This window comes from Pristiophorus japonicus, chromosome 8 (genome assembly GCF_044704955.1).
Source record: "Pristiophorus japonicus isolate sPriJap1 chromosome 8, sPriJap1.hap1, whole genome shotgun sequence".
Classification (NCBI taxonomy): Eukaryota; Metazoa; Chordata; class Chondrichthyes; family Pristiophoridae; genus Pristiophorus; species Pristiophorus japonicus.
The window spans coordinates 204,841,240-204,863,510 of NC_091984.1; the positions used below are offsets into that span (position 1 = coordinate 204,841,240).

Here is a 22,271-nt window from a genome sequence, read left to right on the forward strand (position 1 = left end):
ATATCCTTCCTTAAGTAAGGTGACCAAAACTGTACGCAGTACTCCAGATGCCGCCTCACCAATACCCTATACAGTTGCAGCAGGACCTCCCTGCTTTTGTACTCTATCCCTCTCACAATGAAGGCCAACATTGCATTCGCCTTCCTGATTACCTGCTGCACCTGCAAACTAACTTTTTGGGATTCATGCACAAGGACCAAAAAGAGTTTCATGCACAAGGACCCCCAGGTCCCTCTGCACCGCAGCATATTGTAATTTCTCCCCATTCGAATAATATTCCCTTTTACTGTTTTTATTTCCCCCAAGGTGGATGACCTCACACTTTCCGACATTGTATTCCATCTGCCAAACCTTAGCCCATTCGCTCAACAGTCATGCAGATAATAATTAAACTCCATGATCTACAGCATAGGAATTCTACCCACGGAGTTTGCCAGATCTACGCTGATAGCACTCTCCACCCACCCAACCCCCACAAAAAAACGGTCATATAGAACCATTATCTCATGAATCACATTGTATCATTTTTTTTAAGCAGTTCTTTCACAAAGATTATAAAGAATTGGAAGTCAAGCAAAAGACAGTATAGTTTTAGCAGGAAAGAAATGTGCAAGGGAATATGAAGAACTGCATCATAAAGAAAATAATGAACAGAGGGAAGGACAAGAGTTATGAAAAGAGTTGGTAGAAATGACAACTTACTAGGAATCTACTTGGAAGAAGAAACAGTTAGAGCTGATTGTGAATTAATAAAATGGACAAAGATCGGAAGAGTAATGAGAGAAGTATGTGTTACATCACCTAATAATTCTAACATATGTGGATCTCCTAACACTCCTCATGACAAGTCAGAGAATATAGTAGAATTTTGAAAGAGATGTGCTGAGACAGTGGGTAATATGGAAACATTTTTGAGCGGTTCTTGGAAAATTTAAGCCAATGGGAAGCATAGAAAATAGGTGCAGGAGTAGGCCATTCGACTCTGCACCACAATTCAATATAATCATGGCTGATCTTGCAACTTCAGTACCCCATTCCTGCTTTCTCTCCATACCCCTTGAACCCTTTAGCCATAAGGGCCACATTTAACTCCCTCTTGAATCTGTCTAACGAAACTGGCCTCAACAACTTTCTGTTGCAGAGAATTCCACAGGTTAACAATTCTCAATGAAGAAGTTTCTCCTCATCTCGGTCCGAAATGGCTTACCCCTTATCCTTAGACTGTGGCCCCTGGTTCTGGACTTCCCCAACATCGGGAAAATTCTTCCTGCATCTAACCTCTCAAATACCAATCAGAATTTAATATGTTTCTATGAGATCCCCTCTCATTCTTCTAAATTCCAGTTAACAGAAACCTCGTCGATCGAGTCTTTCTTCCTATGCCAGTCCTGCCATCCCGGGAATCAGTTTGGTGAGCCTTCGCTGCACTCCCTCAATAGCAGGAACATCCTTCCTCAGATTAGGAGACTAAAACTGTGCACAATATTCAAGGTGTGGCCTCACCAAGGCCCTGTACAACTGCAGTAAGACCGCCCTGCTCCTATACTCAAATCCTCTAGCTATGAAGGCCAACATACAATTTGCCTTTTGCCTTCTTCACCGCCTGCTATACCTGCATGCCAACTTTCAATAACTGATATACCATGACACCCAGGTCTCGTTGGACCTCCCCTTTTCCTAATCTGCCGCCATTCAGATAATATTCTGCCTTCCTGTTTTTGCCACCAAAGTGGATAACCTCACACTTATCTACATTATACTGCATCTGTCATGCATTTGCCCACTCACCTAACCTGTCCAGGTCACCCTGCAGCCTCTTAGCATCCTCTCACAGCTCACACTGCCACCCAGCTTAGTGTCATCTGCAAACTTGGAGATATTACATGCAATTCCTTCGACAAAATCATTCATGTACTTTGTAAAGAGCTAGGGTCCCAGCACTGAACCTTGCAGTACCCCACTAGTTACTGCCTGCCATTCTGAAAAGGACCTGTTTATTCCCACTCTTTGCTTCCTGTCTGCCAATCAGTTCTCTATCCACATCAATACATTAACCCCAATACCATGTGCTTTAATTTTGCACACTAATCTCTTGTGTGGGACCTTGTCAAAAGCCTTTTGAAAGTCCAAATACACCACATCCACTGGTTCTCCCTTGTCCACTCTACTAGTTACATCCTCAAAAAATTCTAGAAGATTTGTCAAGCATGATTTCCCTTTCATAAATCCATGCTGACTTGGACTGATCCTGTCACTGTTTTCCAAATGCTCTGATATTACATAACATAAGAAATAGGAACAGGTGTAGGCCATATGGCCCCTCGAGCCTGCTCCGCCATTCAATAAGATCATGGCTGATCTGATCATGGACTCAGCTCCACTTCCCCGCTCACTCCCCTTATCGTTTAAGAAACTGTCTATTTCGGTCTTAAATTTATTCAATGTTCCAGCTGCCACAGCTCTCTGAGGCAGTGAATTCCACAGATTTACAACCAGAAGAAATTTCTCCTCATCTCGGTTTTAAATGGGCAGCCCTTATTCTAAGATCATGCCCTCCAGTTCTAGTCTCCCCCATCAGTGGAAACATCCTCTCTGCATCCACCTTGTCAAGCCTCCTTATAATCTTATACGTTTCAATAATTCTTCTGAATTGCAATGAGTAGAGGCCCAACCTACTCAACCTTTCCTCATAAGTCAACCCCCCACCATCCCCGGAATCAACCTAGTAAACCTTCTCTGAACTGCCTCCAAAGCAAGTATATCCTTTCGTAAATATGGAAACCAAAACTGCATGCAGTATTTCAGGTGTGGCCTCACCAATACTTTATATAGCTGTAGTAAGACTTCCCTGCTTTTATATTCCATCCCCTTTGCAATAAATTGGCCTTACTGATCACTTATCTTTAATAATTGATTCCAGCATTTTCCCCACTACCGATGTCAGGCTAACAGGTCAATAATTCCCCATTTTCTCTCTCCCTCCTTTTAAAAAAAAAAAGTGGTATTACATTAGCTATCCTCCAATCCATAGGAATTGATCCAGAGTCTTTAGAATGTTGGAAAATGGCAACCAATGCATCCACTATTTCTAGGGCCACTTCCTGAAGTACTCTGGGATGCAGACCATCAGGCCCTGGGGATTTATCAGCCTTCAATCCCATCAATTTCCCGAACACAATTTCCTGATTAATAAAGATTTCCTTCAGTTCCTCCTTCTCGCTAGACCCTCGATCCCCTAGTATTTCCAGAAGGTTGTGTGTGTGTCTTCCTGAGTGAAGACAGAACCAAAGTATTTGTTCAATTGGTCTGCCAGTTCTTTGTTCCCCATTATAAATTCATCTGATTCTGACTGCAAGGGACCTACATTTGTCTTCACTAATCTTTTTTTCTTCACATATCTATAGAAGCTTTTGCAGTCAGTTTTTATGTTCCCAGCAAGCTTACCCTCATACTCTATTTTCCCCCTCCTAATTAAATCCTTAGTCCTCCTCTGCTGAATTCTAAATTTCTCCCAGTCCTCAGGTTTGCTGCTTTTTCTGGCCAATTTATATGCCTCTTCCTTGGTTTTAACACTATCCCTAATTTCTCGTTAGCCACGGTTGAGCCACCTTCCCCGTTTTATTTTTACGCCAGATAGGGATGTGTAATTGTTGAAGTTCATCCACGTGATCTTTAAATGTCTGCCATTGTCTATCCACCATCAACCCTTTAAGTATCATTTACCAGTCTATCCTAGCCAATTCTCGTCTCATTCCACCAAAGTTACCTTGAAGTTCAGGACCCTAGTCTCTGAATTAACTGTCACTCTCCATCTTAAATGAAGAATTCTATCATATTATGGTCACTCTTCCCCAAGGGGCCTCGCACAAGATTGCCAATTATTCCCCTCTCATTACGCAAGACCCAGTCTAGGATGGCCTGCTCTAGTTGGTTCCTCGACATATTGGTCTAGAAAACTATCTCCAATACACTCCAGGAAATCCTCCTCCACCGTATTGCTACCAGTTTGATTAGCCCAATCTATATGTAGATTGAAGTCATCCATGATAACTGCTGTACCTTTATTGCACGCATCCCTAATTTCCTGTTTGATACCATCCCCAACCTCACTACTACTGTTTGGTGGTCTGTACACAATTACCACTAGCGTTTTCTGCCCTTTGGTATTCTGCAGCTCTACCCATACAGATTCCACATTATCCAAGCTAATGTCCTTCCTTACTATTGTGTTAATCTCCTCTTTAACCAGCAACGCTACCCACCTCCTTTTCCTTCCTGAATATTGAATACCCCTGGATATCTTGGTCACCCTGGAGCCATGTCTCCATAATCCCAATTACATCATATCCATTAACAGCTATCTATGAAGTTAATTCATCCATCTTATTACGAATGCTCCTCGCATTGAGACACAGAGCCTTCAGGCTTGTTTTTTTTATAAATACTTTGTCCTTTTAGAATTATGATGTACTGTGGCCCCTTTTGATTTTTGCCTTTGATTTCTCGGCCCTCCACTTTTCCTCATCTCCTTTCTACCTTTTGCTTCTGCCCCCATTTTACTTCTCTGTCTCCCTGCATAGATTCCCATCCCCCTGCCATATTAGTTTAAACCCTCCCCCGAGGACATCGGTTCCGGTCCTGCCCAGGTGCAGACCGTCCGGTTTGTACTAATCCCACCTCCCCCAGAACCGGTTGCAATGTCCCAGGAATTTGAATCCCTCCCCTCTCACACCATTCCTCAAGCCACGTATTTGTTATGTATGCAACACCTTGTAACCAGCATTCTACCACCACCAAAGGGTGCATCTGTTGGAGTCCCAAGGGATCCCAGCATCCCTTGGGAGCACTGCATATAAGCAGGCCTCATGCTATGCCAACACTCTGGAGTCAGAATAAAGAGACTAAGGTCACACTTGCTCAAGTCTACAGTACTCAGTCACATTGCTGAGACACATAACTGGCGCTGTTTTATGGCTTTGCCTACTTCTTACAGCGTTGGAGTTTCACGGAGGTGGTGGCGGGTTGCATGCTGCGGGATGAAGTTGCGAACACGCGAGTCAAAGGCAGTCTCGATTGAGGAGATCTTCAAAGTGCTCCTTCCAGCAGGCCCAGACAGCCTCGGTGTCCTCGAGTGTTTCCCTGTTCTTTGTCAGGAGTGGGGTGGGGCCTTGGGAGTTTGGACCGTAGGTGGCCTTGACTGCAGTGAAGAATCCTTGTATGTCATGGCTGTCGGCTAGTTGTTGTATTACCTGCGCTTTCTCCATCCACCACCTGTTCTTTCGGTCCTGGGTTAAAAGTTGAACTGAACAGAATTCCAGTATCCATGTAATTGGACACCGGTGCGAGTCAGTCTATCATGAGCAAAAAGGCCTTCGAGAGGCTGTGCTGCAACAAGGCACAAAGGCCCAAGCTGAGCCCTATAATTGGCAGTACAGCAGTAAAAGTCTCCCATGAAGAAACGGTACACGAACTACCACGATGGATTGTACCAGGAGATGGCCCCACACTGTTCGGCAGAAAGTGGCCGGGAAAAATCCACTGGATCTGGGACGACATCAGAGTGCTTTCGTCCGTCGACGACGCCTCATGTGCCCAACTTTTGAGCAAGTTCCCGTCGTTGTTTGAGCCAGGCATCGGAAATTTCTCTGGGCCGAAGGTGCAGATCCACCTGGTTCCCGGTACACGACCCATCCACCACAAGGCAAGGACGGTGCCATATATGATGCAAGAAAGTGGAGATCGAACTGGACAAGCTGCAACGAGAGGGCATCATCGCGCCGGTGGAGTTCAATGAGCGGGTCAGTCCGATTATTCCAGTCCTCAAGGGCACTGGCACGGTCAGAATTTGTGGGGACTATAAAGTAACGATTAACCGTTTTTCACTGCAGGACTAGTACCCGCTACCCAAGGCAGACGACCTATTTGCAATGCTGGCAGAAGGGAAGACGTTCACCCAGTTGGACCTGACCTCGGCCTACATGAGGCAGGAGCTGGCGGAATCTTCGAAAGGCCTCAACCTGCATCAACACGCACAAAGGTCTGTTCATCTACAATAGATGCCAGTTTGGGATTCGATCGGTGGAGGCTGTTTTTCATAGGAACATGGAAGATCTGCTAAAGTCGGTTCCGCACACCGTGGTTTTCCAGGCCGCCATATCGAACACTTGCAGAATCTGGAAGAGGTTCTAAGTTGACTAGATCATGTGGGACTCGGGTTGAAACGCTCGAAGTGTGTTTTCCTGGCGCCAGAGGTCGAGTTCTTAGGGAGAAGGATCGCGGCAGACAGCATCAGACCCACCGACGCCAAGACGGAGGCCATCAAGAATGTGCTGAGACCACAGAATGTGATGGAGCTGCGGTCGTTCCTGGGACTCCTCAATTATTTTGGTACTTTCCGACGTGGGTTAAACACCTTGCTAGAACCTCTACATGTGTTGCTGTGCAAGGGAGATGCCTGGGTATGGGCGAAATTACAAGAGACTGCTTTTGAGAAAGCCAGAAATCTGTTATGTTCCAACAAACTGCTTGTTCTGTATGACCCATGCAAACGTTTAGTATTAACTTGAGATGCGTCTTCGTAAAGGGTCGGGTGTGTGCAACAAGCAGCAAACGAATTGGGAACATTGCAACCGGTTGCTTATGCGTCCAAGAGTTTGTCCAAGGCCGAAAGGGCCTACAACATGATTGAAAAAGAAGCTCTGGCATGCATTTACAGGGTGAAAAAAATGCACTAGTATCTGTTTGGGCTTAAGTTAGAGTTAGAAACTGACCATAAGCCGCTCATATTGCTATTTTCAGAGCAAAGGTATTAATACAAATGCCTCTGCTCGCATCCAAAGATGGGAGTTCACGCTGTGTGCATATAACTATGTAATTCGCCACAGGCCAGGCACAGAACTACGCTGATGCCCTCAGTCGACTACCATTGCCCACCACCGGGATGGAAATGGCACAGCCTGCAGACTTGCTCTTGGTGATGGATGCATTTGAAAATGAAGAGTCACCCATTACGGCCTGCCAGATCAGGACCTGGACCAGCCAGGATCCTTTACTGTCCCTTGTACAAAAAAACTGTCCTCCATGGGAGCTGGTCCAACGTCCCAGCGGAGATGCATGAAGAGATCAAGCCGCTCCAGCGGCGCAAAGACGAAATGTTCATATAGGCGGACTGTCTTTTGTGGGGTAATCGCATGGTTTTGCCGAAGAAAGGCAGGGAAACGTTCATACACAACCTACACAGTACCCACCCAGGCATAGTAATGATAAAAGCTATAGCCAGATCCCATGTGTGGTGGCCCGGCATCGACTCAGATTTGGAGTCTTGTGCGCCAATGCAACACTTGCTCGCAACTGAGCAATGCACCCAGGGAGGCACCGCTAAGTTTGTGGTCATGGCCCTCCAAACCGTGGTCTAGGATCCACGTTGACTTCGCTGGCCCGTTTCTAGGCAAAATATTTTTGATAGTTGTGGATGCTTATTCAAAATGGATTGCGTGTGTAATAATGTCTGTAAGCACATCCACTGCCACCATCAAAAGCCTACGAGCCATGTTTGCACCGCACGGCCTGCCTGATGTCCTCGTCAGCAACAATGGGCCGTGCTTCACCAGCGCTGAATTCAAGGAATTCATGACCCGCAATGGGATCAAGGACGTCACATTTGCCCTGTTCAAGCCCGCGTCTAACGGACAGTCCAAACCATCAAGCAAAGTTTGAAACGCGTGTCGGTAGGCTCCCTGAAGACCCGCCTGTCCCGAGTCCTGCTCAGCTACCGCACAAGATCCCACTCGCTCACCGGGGTTCCCCCTGCCGAACTGCTCATGAAAAGGGCACTCAAAACAAGGCCCTCTCTAGTCCACCCTGATCTCCATGATCACGTCGAGGGCAGGCGGCATCAACAGAGCGTGTACCATGATCGTGCAAATTTGTCACGCGATATTGAAGTCAATGACCCTGTATTTGTACTCAACTATGGACACGGTCCCAAATGGCTTGCTGGCACTGTCGTAGCCAAAGAAGGGAGTAGGGTGTTTGAGGTCAAACTTGCAAATGGACTAACTTATAGAAAGCATTTGGACCAAATCAAACTGCGATTCACAGACAGCCACGAGCAACCTGAAGAGGACACCACCAACTTCGACCCTCCGATACACACACAAGTGGCAACAGATATCATGGTTGACCACGAAGCTGAACTCATCATCCCCAGCAGCCCAGCGAAGGCCCAACCAACTCACCTGCACCAGTGTTTGTACCGAGACGATCGAATAGGGAGTGGAAAGCCCCAGATCGTCTCACCGTGTAAATAAGTGTACTATTGACTTTTTGGGGGGGGGGGGGGGGGCAGGGAGTGATGTTATGTGTGCAACACCTTGTAACCAGCATTCTACCACCACCAGAGGACGCATCTGTTGGAGTCCCAAGGTATCCCAGCATCCCTTGGGAACACTGCATATAAGCAGGCCTGCCATGCTGTGCCGGCACTCTGGAGTCAGAATAGAGAGACTAAGGTTACATTTACTCAAATCTACAGTACTCAGTCATATTGCTTTATTTGAGACATAACAGTATTCATCTTAACTATCCTGCTATTTCTACTCTGACTAGCACGTGGCACTGGTAGCAATCCTAAGATTACGACCTTTGAGGTCCTACTTTTTAATTTAACTCCTAGCTCCCTAAATTCAGCTTGTAGAACCTCATCCTGTTTTTTTACCTATATCGTTGGTACCTGTATGCACCACGACAACTGGCTGTTCACCCTCCCCCTCCAGAATGCCCTGCAGCTATTCCGAGACATCCTTGACGCTTGCACCAGGGAGGCAACATACGATCCTGGAGTCTCGATTGCGGCCGCAGAAACACCTATCTATTCCCGTTACAATAGAATCCCCTACCACTATAGCTCTCCCACTCTTTTTCCTGCCCTCCTGTGCAGCAGAGCCACCCATGGTGCCATGAACTTGGCTGCTGCTGCCTTCCCATGATGAGCCATCTACCCCATCAGTATCCAAAGTGATATATCTGTTTTGGAGGGAGATGACCACAGGGGACCCCTGCACTACCTTCCTACTCCTGCTCTGCCTGATGGTCACCCATTCCCTATCTGCCTTTGCAACCTTTGTTTTTTTGTGCACTACATTTTAAGTATGACAACCTTTATATAGAAGGCTTAATATAACTTAATTTAAGGGGAATGGTACTGTAGTGGTAATGTTATTGGACTAATAATCCAGAGACCTGGACTATTAATCCAGAGACATGATTTTAAATCCCACCACGGCAGCTGGGGAATTTAAATTCAGTTAAATAAATCTGGAATTTTTTTTAAAAAGCTAGTATCAGTAATGATGACCATGATTGTTGTAAAAAAAAAAACATCTGGTTCACTAATGTCCTTTAGGGAAGGAAATCTGCCGTCCTGACCTGGTCTGGCCTATATGTGACTCCAGACACACAGCAATGTGGTTGACTCTTAGCTGCCCTCTGAAATGGCCTAGCAGGCCACTCAAGCGCAATTAGGGATGGGCAATAAATGCAGGCCTTGCCAGCGATGCCCACATCCTGTGAATGAATTTTTTTTTAATTATCAATCTCGTGGCATTGCTGACAGGTAGTCTGGGGTCTGAAGCAGTTGAGACATTTAATTGCCAAGATGGAACTGTATTTAACCTGGCTTGTCTCTTTTGGCCACTGCTCAGGTATACCTTTTGAGCAAGTTGTCTAAATGGGCACACTCCCATGGCCAACTCGAGAAGTTTCTTGGGTTGAACTCAACTATATAAAATCGTGTGTCCTGTTTGATCCCGAGCTAAAATTCAACCCCATATCATACCCATCACTGAGACCACCTGCATTAACCTCCGCAACAGTGCCCCACGCTTACATAACCCAAAATATATCATTACCACCAGGCTCAATTCTCAAATTCACTCTTTGCCTGCCTCCAGAGCTCCATCCTACATAAATTCCAACTCATGGAAATCGCGGCCATAAGCATTCTATCCCATAGCAAGTTCCGCTTCCCTATCACCGCCATTCTTCCCGTTCTTCAACGGCTCACCATTCCCCAATCCACATTGCTTACAGATCTTCCTAAAATTGCATTACAATTATGGCCTTCCCTGCACCACCTTCAGTGGCAAAGCCTTCAGCCATCTAGGCCCTACACTCTTCTGCCTTGCTACCTCTGGGCTAAGTGACGGAGGGGCGGAAGAGAGTGACACAAAGTGAGGGCGGAAGAGTGTCAGACAGATAAAGCAGGGAGCGGTGGGATGCGGGGAAGATGATGAGACAGCGAGCAAGAGACAATGAGACACCTGCCTCTACCACAACTATCACATGAATGAAAAATAGTATTACAAGCACAAACATCAACATTCTAATTACCATTTTGTATTTTAAGATGCCTACTTCTCACTTATAAGGAGTTCTCTCAAATACATAAATGATCATTGGGATTTTGGAGGATTCAAAATTGGGTTGTAACAGAAGACAGGTGACATTTTTGCCCAGAAGGATTATCCTAGCTAGCAGGACAAACCACCAAATGGCTACAGATGTAATCCAGTGCCAATCTAAAGCAAAAACAAACTTTCTTAAATGTAAAGATACAAATTAACTCAAATATCTTTAGTATTTTAAGTAAGGTGTGGACAACTGTTTTTGCCTAAAAGGGAATAGATCATTTTAACTACATGAACCACCAAAGTTTATAACTGAATATCAACAAAGGTATGTGCTCAATTCAGTTCAGTACTTAATATTCTAACAGATCACAACAGCTAGATAGTGCACCTTAGTAATAAGGCCATAACCAGCTAGATAAAATTCTTAGAAAATGAATTAGAAGTAACTGAAACATTATGAAAATCAAAAACACAAGAAATTCATAAAACACCTTGAATATCCATCATGCCTGGTGAGGAGCTGTTTTCCGGAGTTGTAACTTCCGAGCCACACTTGTCATCTTTCCCCCTTTTTTTATTCTTGTTCTTCTGGACCAAACAAAATAAATATTTTGAGAGTTGCATCTAAATTTCATATCATTTCTGCAAGTTAAACCTCGCTCATGGTGTACACTGCTTGTCCACGAACCTTCCCACTGCCATGATTTTGAGTAATACTTTTTATATCAACATTTATGATGGAAATTCCATATGTAAACATTTGTAATGCAAAAAAGCTATGAAAGATATAGCAACAATTTAATGTGAAAACTTTACTTGCCGGTCATGCTATAGTTGTAGGCTTCACACCACTGAAGACACTGTAATGCACATTGCCCAGACAAGTTTCTCCCCCCCCCTGCCCCCCGCCCCCATTAATCAGTGTTTCAAAGACATTTTTCTGTTTTTTAATGCTCCCCGACACCCAAACTTGACTACAGAACAGCAACTTACATCATCAACTTTAGGTTCCGTTATAGGTACCCATTTGTAGATCCTGAGCGATGTGTCACCAACAGTTACCCATTTCTTCTCCCTATGTTTCAGCAAATGAACAGATTTAAAACACGAAAGGGACACATTTTCCACTTGTATTATTTTGCAGTACTTTATATTTTCATTGCTATATGTAAAAACAATTACAACAATTCAATCTGGGTTATCTTTTTCTCCATTAAAAAATCTAAAATGATTTCTGATGGTGTGGCATACAAGTGTTGATACGGATGAGGGATAGGGTTAACCACATTCCTGGACCTCTTAACGAGTGTCAAGTTATTGCTCTTTACCACTTGATTTTTTTTTTTAAAGACGTGAATAGAGACACAAATTTTTAAAATACATTTTGCCCAGTGAATTAAACAGTGGAATAAAAATTGGGAAGCTTTAAAAAGCTAAGATTATCAGGGCTGAGCAACTTATGTACTGAAGCATTCGAGATACGAAAACTAAAGGAACGCTGACTCAAATATTTATGCTCCTGCAGTCATATGAGCAACAGATTTGTTCCCAATAAACTGCAGTTTGTTCCCAGTAAAATATTCACATTTAATTCAAAGATACAGGTATGCTATTTTGTATAAAAGTATCAGGGGATTGGGAGAACAGGGTAGAAAGGCAACGAGAGGGTGAGAAAGAGTACGCCCTACACGGTATTCTTTACTGTCCTATTCACCCGCTTTGCAGGGTTATTGGTAGCAATTCAGTTTGGATGAAACATCCCATCTGAGCAGCTTTCCCCACCCGAAAATTTATCCCAATGCTGTAGGAATCTAAAACCTTCCCTCCTACACAATCTCTAGCAACAAGCTGACACATTTAATCTGTCTGACTATCTGGCCCAGGTGGCACGGATAAGGATCTGGAGATTACTATTACTATTAGGCAGTCCCTCACATTGAGGATGACCCGCTTCCACACCAAAAAGGGATGAGTTTCACAGGTGTTTCAATGAGGGACCAGACATTCCAGGTCCCGACCTATATATTGAAGGGTGGAAGATGCCTGTACATGGATTCTTTTAACGTGGGGTGGCAGTTGCACACGGGCTTGACAGAGCTGGGTCTTGAACCAGTGGCAAGGGTTAACCAAGATGACTGGAGATCAAGCTCTGCTGCACGGACGCTCCTACTATCCATAAATCGCAGTGTGGGCTGGCCCATGCTGCCCCTGGGCCCTCGCCTCTTCTGGGCCCCGATCACGACGCTCCTGGGCCCCGATCTCTCACCGCTCCTCCGCCTCAATCAAAAATGGAGCAGTCAGTAACAGGACATCAATTAGTCTCCTCTTATTTTGGAGACATCAAATATCGACAGTTATTTGAAATATCAAAATATTAAACTCCAGACTAGTTGAAGTTGAAGGAAACACACACCCGAGTGAGAGTGTTCCAGTGGACTGCCTGTGGAAAGAGCTTTAACTAGTTACAGAGCCTCAAAGCATTTGCAGTGGGGAGATTACTACCCTCAAGTTCTTGCACATCATTATAGAACCGAACTGTTCAAATTCCCTCTGCAAGATCTCCATCATACCACCTGGTTCCTATGTAACCAATGACTCTGGCTGGATTGTCTCCCTTTCCAGAAGTATTTCCACCTGCTCAGTTATGTTCATTACCCAGACAGTAGGGAGGCAACAAACAAACAAATTTGCAATCGATTTGTTTGTTCCCCAAATTTTGAGATTTCCACTACCAACATGGTCCTAGTTTCATAGATTAAGAGTCCCTTTTCCCACTTTGCCCTGGTGTTAATCACAAATACAGTCCCCATTGCATCCCATCCTTGTCCTCATCACGAGTGTCAAGAACTGGTTATCTATTGGGCTTTCCTGCACTACTTCCTCTGGTTTCCTTTTGATCCTCCTGCAAATAGTTACCCACTTCCTCTTCTGCTTCACTGTTTCTTTGCCTGTGGGGTGATCACTTCTGGAACGCATCTGTCAGAAATAATTCTTCCCTGCATACGATGAGGAATGTGGTAGGCTGGTCCACAAGGCCATCATAATTCTGCTCGAACAACACAATCCTTCTAGATCCAGGATACCCAACATCATGCATTTTGCATTAATCACAAGTCTTCCTGATCTTGCAATTTCTATACTCCCAGCTACTGTGCTATTCACAAGTACCAACTCCAAAACTATTTTTTTTAAACCTATGTATTGGTCCTAGCATTACAGATTTGGGCCCACTGCTTTTTAGCAGCAAACTGTCAGTCCCTCAGCTGAAGTATCCTCCAGCTTACAAAGACAAACTCCTAATCCACCCTCAAATTCAACTTTGTGACTTCTGTAACTAGTACAGATTTAGCCAGCAAATTAAGTAATCGGAAATCCCAGCATATATCCACTCATCAATCCTATAAAGTATAGCATATGCTTCTTGTAATTGCAATACTTACTGCCTTATGCTATTTCTGCAATGCTTATTTATGTACTCTTATTCAGAAAATCTGCTCTATCCATCTCTCAGCTCTTGGTGGTGCTGTTCTCAAGCTGAACACACCTAATGCCTCTTACCCAACCAAATCTCCCGACATTTTTCACTGCACCCAATCGAAGAGTCATTGCACTATACATTCTTGCCACTTCTGCCCCAAGCAGTCAGATTGTTGAGATTAGAGCTGGAACCCAGAAAGTAGCTTTAACTTCTTTAAAGTGCTTACTATGGGCCCAAGTTTCGAACCGTGCCTAGAACGGCGCAGTCCCGACCTGGACGCCCGTTTTTCGGGCCACAAAGTGCGCCTAAAAAAACCCTCCGTATTCTCCACCTCCCTGCAGGTCCTCTGGCCCTCGGCGCAGCGCAGCAGGAGCTGTAGGGGGCGGAGCCAGGTCCCTGCGCTGAAAACAGTGCCGGGACCTCTGCACATGCGCGCTACAGTGGGCACGCAAGTGCAGTAGCTCCAGGCGCCCGAAAATGTGGGGGAGGGGCCGAAGCATGCAGCCCCTAGCCCTGGCCGAATGGTCTCACTGGGGCTGCGTGAATAAGGCTCCTCCCACGCCCAGCTCCTGCTTCCTCCCGACCCGACTCGCGCTTCCCGCCCCCGGACCGGACCCGACACCCGCTCCCGCTCCCCCACCCCCCCCCAGACCGGACCCAACACCCGCTCCCCCCCTCCGGACCGGACCCGACACCAGCTTTCCCCCCACCCCCGGACCCGACCCGACACCCGCTTCACCCCCCTCCCCACCCCCGGACCGGACCCGACACCCGCTCTCTCTCCCCCCCCCCCCCCCCCCCACCCCCGGACCAGCCCCAACACCCGCTCCCCCCCCCCGCCCTCGACACCCGTTTCCCCTCCCCCCCGGACCCGGCACCCGCTCCCCCCTCCCCCCCCGGACCTGACCCCCCCCCCCCCCCCCCGACCAAACGCCACCTACCTGTAAATCTGGTGCTGGGGACGGGCCTGGCCCGTTCAGCCTCCCTCCCCCCCATCCCCCCCCAATCTCCTTTCTCCCCCCCTCCCTCCCCCATATCCCTCCCCCCCCATATCCCTCCCCCTCACCCCCCATATCCCTCCCCCTCACTGTCAGAAACACAGATACTGACAGACAGAGAGATAGAGACACTGACAGAGACACACTGAGGGGGGCTCCCGGTGCTGCAGTCGGTAAGTAGAAAATGTTTTATTTATTGATTTTTTAAAAAATTATTTCTTATAAATTTTTTTTGATTGATTTATTGGTTGATTTATTGATGTATTTATCATTTATTGTTGATGATGGCTCTTTATTTGTAAAACTGAAAGTGTTTAATGTTTGTAAATTTCCCTTTAAACACCCCCCCCCACCCCACCATTCCCTATGCCTGATTTGTAACCTACACCTGATTTTCTAAAGTGTAGACAAGGTTTTTTCGAGCGTACAAAAATCTTCACTTACTCCATTCTAAGTTAGTTTGGAGTAAGTTTTCACTCACGAAACTTTGAAATCAGGCGTAAGTGGCCGGACACGTACCCTTTTGAAAAAAAAATTCAGTTCCAAAATGAAACTGTTCTAATTGACTAGAACTGGAGCAAACTAAATGACAAGAATTCCGATTTCGAAGATACGCTGTTCTACACCAGTTGCTCCTAAAAATCAGGAGCAAATCATGTGGAAACTTGGGGCCTATACTTTTACTATAACAACAAAATAGTAGCAAGTGCTTTGAAGAGTTCAATGCCCCAGACCTTTGCCTGGAGGGCAGCAATACTGCTTTTCTGAGTGCAGGACCTGGTGTCCACAAACACATTTCCTGGCACTGAACCAGGAACATATTCTGCACTTATAATGCATTTGTCAACACACACAGCAAATACAGTATAAGCATGCCAAGTGCTTTAAGCAACTGAGACCTGGGAAACTGGTTTTCAACTTGTCTGGGGATTGTAGGATTGGAGGAAGGATTATATTTGTGTTCTCCAGCACCTACACCCTCAAAAATACTTTCAAACTGCAACATAAAAAGATCAAAATCACTATATATTTTTGAAAATTCTTTCAGCTATCTTGCTTTCTCTACTAAACTGAATGGCTACTAGAAATAAGGCTGGAACAGAATAAAAGACAATTAAAATTTACAAGAAAATGATCAAATATATATATAACACATTTCTACGTTATGTTTCTGTGTTTATTTCACCTTGGATATCTTGCTCACATTCAGCTCCTATAAACAAACTTTTTGTCTTTTATCATTCGGTGTACCATTATACAACAAGTATTTATAATGCCTTTAACGTAGTAAAATATCCAAAGGCGCTTCACAGGAGCGATATAAAAAATATTTGAGACCAAGCCACATAAGGAGGTATTAGGGCAGATGACCAAAAGCTTGGGCAAAGAGGCAAGTTTTAAGGAGGGTTTTAAAGGAGGAAAGAGGTATAGAGATGCTGAGAGGTTTAGGGAGGGAATTCCAGGGCTTAGGGCCTTGGCAGCTGAAGGCACAGCCACCAATGGTTGAACAATTAAAATCAGGGATACTCCGGAGGACAGAATTAGAGGAGCACAGATATCTCGGAGGGATACCTCTGAAGGAGATTACAGAAATAGGGAAGGGTAAGGCCATGGAAGTACTTGAAAACAAGGATGAGAGTTTTAAAATCGAAGCGCTGCTTAATCGGGAGCCAATGTGGGTCAGCGAACATAGGGGTGATTGTTCTCCATCACCTCCAGTCCAGAACCAAGGTTGTTCCAACTTCGGTCATTGAATTACAGTATGCAGACGATGCTTGGGTTTGTGCACACTCCGAGGCCGAACTCCAAACCATCGTTGACACCTTCATTGAAGCGCACGAGAGACTGGGCCTTACATTAAATATCCATAAGACAAAGGTTCTCTACCAATCTACCCGTCATACAGTACTGCTCACGCCCTGATTATCAAGATCCATGATGAGATCTTGCACAGCGTGGACCACTTTCCATACCTTGGGAGCGTTCCGTCAGCGAGGGCAGACATCAATAATGAAATCCAACACCGTCTTCAGTGTGTTAGTGCAGCTTTCGGTCGCTGGAAGAAAAGTGTGTTTGAAGACCAAGATCTCAAACCCGGCACCAAGCTCATGGTCTACAGAGCAGCAGAGATACCTGCCCTCCAATATGCTTCAGATACAAGGACAACATAGAGTAGAGGCACCTCAAAGCACTGGAGAAGTACCACAACGTTGCCTCTGCAAATCCATTAGCAGGATAGACGTACCAATATCAGTGTCCTCTCTCAGGCGAACATCCCCAGCATCGAGGCATTGACCATACTCAATCAGCTCCGATGGACGGGCCACATTGTCCGCATGCCTGATACACGACTCCCGAAACAAGCATTCTACTCCGAGCTTCGTCACGGCAAGCGAGTCCCACGAGGGTAGAGAAAACGCTTCAAAAGGATGCTCTCAAAGCCTCCTTGAAAAAATTTAACATCCCCACCGACTCTTGGAAATCCCTGGCCCTACACCGCACAAAGTGGAGGAGAAGCATTCAAGGCGCTGACGAACACTGGAGTTTCTTCGTCGGGAGCCCACAGAAGCCAAGTAAACAGCGGAAGGAGCGTACAACATACCAAGCACCCCACCCACCCGTCCCTTCAACCACCACCTTCTCTGCCCAACCTGTGACAGAGTCTGTAGATCCCTGTAGCATAGGACTCATTAGTCACCTTCGAACTCATTACTATGGAAGCGAGTCAGCCTCAGTTCCGGGGGACTGCCTGAGAAAAAACAAGAGAGATGGGTGAATGGGACTTGGGGAAAGTTAAGACACATGCAGCAGAGTTTTGGATGACCTCAAGTTTATGGAGGGTAGAACGTGAGAGGCCAGCCAGGAGTGCACTGAAATAGTCAAGTCTAGAAATAACAAAGGCACGGATGAGGGTTTCAGCAGCAGATGAGCTGAGACAGGGGCAGAGTCAAGCGATGTTCCGGAGGTGGAAATCAGTAATGTCGCAGATGTGGTCGGAAGCTCATTTCAGCATTTTGAGCACTGGAATATGCATCATTTCTGCTCTCAGATGCATATTCCAATGCTCAAAGTGCCATTCAAAGTTGGCTAGGATGCAATTTAGCAAGAACAGTTGAATCAGAACAAAAGTAATCACTTACTGAAGGAGCCCGAAACCAGATAATCCAAAAGAAAATCAAGCTGTTCATTAGTACTCATTTGAATCCTTTCTGGCTTTATAAAATGAAGTTGACAAAAAGGAAAAATTATGTTGGAGGTTCAAGCTAAACTGGGAAATGCCAATACAGGTCTGGAAATAATTAACTGAAGTGGTTTTGTGATTGGTGTTAAGGGTACATTTGCACAAGTAGTTTTGCTACACAACACCACCACAGTTATCATGTAAATACATACTGAATGCAGAGTCACTGCCCACTCATATCAGAACAGAACGTGAAACTCTGTGCAGGACGAAGTTTCACTCAGGCAATGACATCCGGTTTACTCCACAGGTTTAGCATCACACCAACACTTAAAACTCGCATTATTGCAGTGTGATAATGTGGCTGTAACAGATCTACCTGGCTTACAGATCTGCAAGTCGCAACCCCCTCAGCCTTTTCCTGAAGGGGACAAAATACCATTGAAAAGATTTTGATCCACCTATGGATCAAGAATGAATAACCATTATGATGATTCAAGCATGCTCCATTCATTTCATATGCTCAGTGTCAACAACTGCTACCACAAACACGTGGCATACTGCCTACAAAATAAAACAAGATCTTACACAAGTTATAGAAACATAGAAAATAGGTGCAGGAGTAGGCCATTTGGCCCTTCGAGCCTGCACCGCCATTCAATGAGTTCATGGCTGAACATGCAACTTCAGTACCCCATTCCTGCTTTCTTGCCATACCCCTTGATCCCCCTAGTAGTAAGGACTACATCTAACTCCTTTTTGAATATATTTAGTAAATTGACCTCAACAACTTCCTGTGGTAGAGAATTCCACAGGTTCACCACTCTCTGGGTGAAGAAACATAGAAACATAGAAAATAGGTGCAGGAGCAGGCCATTCAGCCCTTCTAGCCTGCACCGCCATTCAATGAGTTCATGGCTGAACATTGAACTTCAGTACCCACTTCCTGCTTTCACGCCATACCCCTTGATCCCCCGAGTAGTAAGGACTTCATCTAACTCCCTTTTGAATATATTTAGTGAATTGGCCTCAACTACTTCCTGTGGTAGAGAATTCCACAGGTTCACCACTCTCTAGGTGAAGAAGTTTCTCCTTATCTCGGTCCTAAATGGCTTACCCCATATCCTTCGACTGTGACCCCTGGTTCTGGACTTCCCCAACATTGGGAACATTCTTCCTGCATCCAACCTGTCCAAACCCGTCAGAATTTTAAACGTTTCTATGAGGTCCCCTCTCACTCTTCTGAACTCCAGTGAATACAAGCCCAGTTGATCCAGTCTTTCTTGGTAGGTCAGTCCCACCATCCCGGGAATCAGTCTGGTGAATCTTCGCTGCACTCCCTCAATAGCAAGAATGTCCTTCCTCAAGTTAGGAGACCAAAACTGTACACAATACTCCAGGTGTGGCCTCACCAAGGCCCTGTACAACTGTAGCAACACCTCCCTGCCCCTGTACTCAAATCCCCTCGCTATGAAGGCCAACATGCCATTTGCTTTCTTAACCGCCTGCTGTACCTGCATGCCAACCTTCAATGACTGATGTACCATGACACCCAGGTCTCGTTGCACCTCCCCTTTTCCTAATCTGTCACCATTCAGATAATAGTCTGTCTCTCTGTTTTTAACCACCAAAGTGGATAACCTCACATTTATCCACATTATACTTCATCTGCCACGCATTTGCCCACTCACCTAACCTGTCCAAGTCACTCTGTAGCCTCATAGCATCCTCCTCGCAGCTCACACTGCCACCCAACTTAGTGTCATCTGCAAATTTGGAGATACTACATTTAATCCCCACGTCTAAATCATTAATGTACAATGTAAACAGCTGGGGGCCCAGCACAGAACCCTGCGGTACCCCACTAGTCACTGCCTGCCATTCCGAAAAGTACCCATTTACTCCTACTCTTTGCTTCCTGTCTGACAACCAGTTCTCAATCCACGTCAGCACACTACCCCCAATCCCATGTGCTTTAACTTTGCACATTAATCTCCTGTGTGGGACCTTGTCGAAAGCCTTCTGAAAGTCCAAATATACCACATCAACTGGTACTCCTTTGTCCACTTTATTGGAAACATCCTCAAAAAATTACAGAAGATTTGTCAAGCATGATCTCCCTTTCACAAATCCATGCTGACTTGGACCCATCATGTCACCATTTTCCAAATGCGCTGCTATGACATCCTTAATAATTGATTCCATTATTTTACCCACTACTGAGGTCAGGCTGACCGGTCTATAATTCCCTGCTTTCTCTCTCCCTCCTTTTTTAAAAAGTGGGGTTACATTGGCTACCCTCCACTCGATAGGAACTGATCCAGAGTCAATGGAATGTTGGAAAATGACTGTCAATGCATCCGCTATTTCCAAGGCCACCTCCTTAAGTACTCTGGGATGCAGTCCATCAGGCCATGGGGATTTATCGGCCTTCAATCCCATCAGTTTCCCCAACACAATTTCCCGACTAATAAAGATTTCCCTCAGTTCCTCCTCCTTAATAGACCCTCTGACCACTTTTATATCCGGAAGGTTGTTTGTGTCCTCTTTCGTGAATACTGAACCAAAGTACTTGTTCAATTGGTCTGCCATTTCTTTGTTCCCCGTTATGACTTCCCCTGATTCTGACTGCAGGGGACCTACGTTTGTCTTTACTAACCTTTTTCTCTTTACATACCTATAGAAACTTTTGCAATCCACCTTAATGTTCCCTGCAAGCTTCTTCTCGTACTCCATTTTCCCTGCCCTAATCAAACCCTTTGTCCTCCTCTGCTGAGTTCTAAATTTCTCCCAGTCCCCAGGTTCGCTGCTATTTCTGGCCAATTTGTATGCCATTTCCTTGGCTTTAACACTATCCCTGATTTCCCTAGATAGCCACGGTTGAGCCACCTTCCCTTTTTTATTTTTACGCCAGACAGGAATGTACAATTGTTGTAATTCATCCATGCGGTCTCTAAATGTCTGCCATTGCCCATCCACAGTCAACCCCTTAAGTATCATTAGCCAATCTATCTTAGCCAATTCATGACTCATACTTTCAAAGTTACCCTTCTTTAAGTTCTGGACCATGGTCTCTGAATTAACTGTTTCATTCTCCATCCTAATGCAGAATTCCACCATATTATGGTCACTCTTCCCCAAGGGGCCTCGCACAATGAGATTGCTAATTAATCCTCTCTCATTACACAACACCCAGTCTAAGATGGCCTCCCCCCTAGTTGGTTCCTCGACATATTGGTCTAGAAAACCATCCCTTATGCATTCCAGGAAATCCTCCTCCACCGTATTGCTTCCAGTTTGGCTAGCCCAATCTATGTGCATATTAAAGTCACCCATTATAACTGCTGCACCTTTATTGCATGCACTCCTAATTTCCTGTTTGATGCCCTCCCCAACATCACTACTACTGTTTGGAGGTCTGTACACAACTCCCACTAACGATTTTTGCCCTTTAGTGTTCTGCAGCTCTACCCATATAGATTCCACATCATCCAAGCTAATGTCTTTCCTAACTATTGCATTAATCTCCTCTTTAACCAGCAATGCTACCCCACCTCCTTTTCCTTTTATTCTATCCTTCCTGAATGTTGAATACCCCTGGATGTTGAGTTCCCAGCCCTGATCATCCTGGAGCCACGTCTCCGTAATCCCAATCACATTATATTTGTTAACATCTATTTGCAGTTAATTCATCCACTTTATTGCGGATACTCCTTGCATTAAGACACAAAGCCTTCAGGCTTGCTTTTTTAACACCCTTTGTCCTTCTAGAATTTTGCTGTACAGTGACCCTTTTTGTTCTTTGCCTCGAGTTTCTCTGCCCTCCACTTTTCCTCATCTCCTTTCTGTCTTTTGCCTCATTTTTGTCTCCCTCTGTCTCCCTGTATAGGTTCCCATCCCCCTGCAATATTAGTTTAACTCCTCCCCAACAGCACTAGCAAACACCCCCCCCTAGGACATTGGTTCCGGACCTGCCCAGGTGCAGACCGTCCGGTTTGTACTGGTCCCACCTCCCCCAGAACCGGTTCCAATGCCCCAAGAATTTGAATCCCTCCCTGCTGCACCACTGCTCAAGCCATGTATTCATCTGCGCTATCCTGCGATTCCTACTCTGACTAGCACGTGGCACTGGTAGCAATCCCGAGATTACTACTTTTGAGGTCCTACTTTTTAAATTTAGCTCCTAGCTCCTTAAATTCTTTTCG

The 22,271-nt window shown here is 45.4% G+C and overlaps 1 protein-coding gene across 3 annotated transcripts in view; it reads right to left on the reverse strand.

Annotated features, from left to right (window-relative positions):
* Positions 1-22,271, reverse strand: part of bcl7a (BAF chromatin remodeling complex subunit BCL7A) — a 43,793-nt gene that overhangs the window by 12,988 nt on the left and 8,534 nt on the right. For 2 of the 3 annotated variants that reach the window (XM_070886338.1, XM_070886340.1), the window contains exons 2-3: positions 11,403-11,484; positions 10,901-10,997 (exon numbers count right to left, since the gene is read on the reverse strand). In XM_070886338.1, the coding sequence (XP_070742439.1) occupies positions 10,901-10,997; positions 11,403-11,484 (179 nt within the window). The remainder of the gene's footprint in view (positions 1-10,900; positions 10,998-11,402; positions 11,485-22,271) is intronic. The other variant, XM_070886339.1, reaches the window with a different exon arrangement.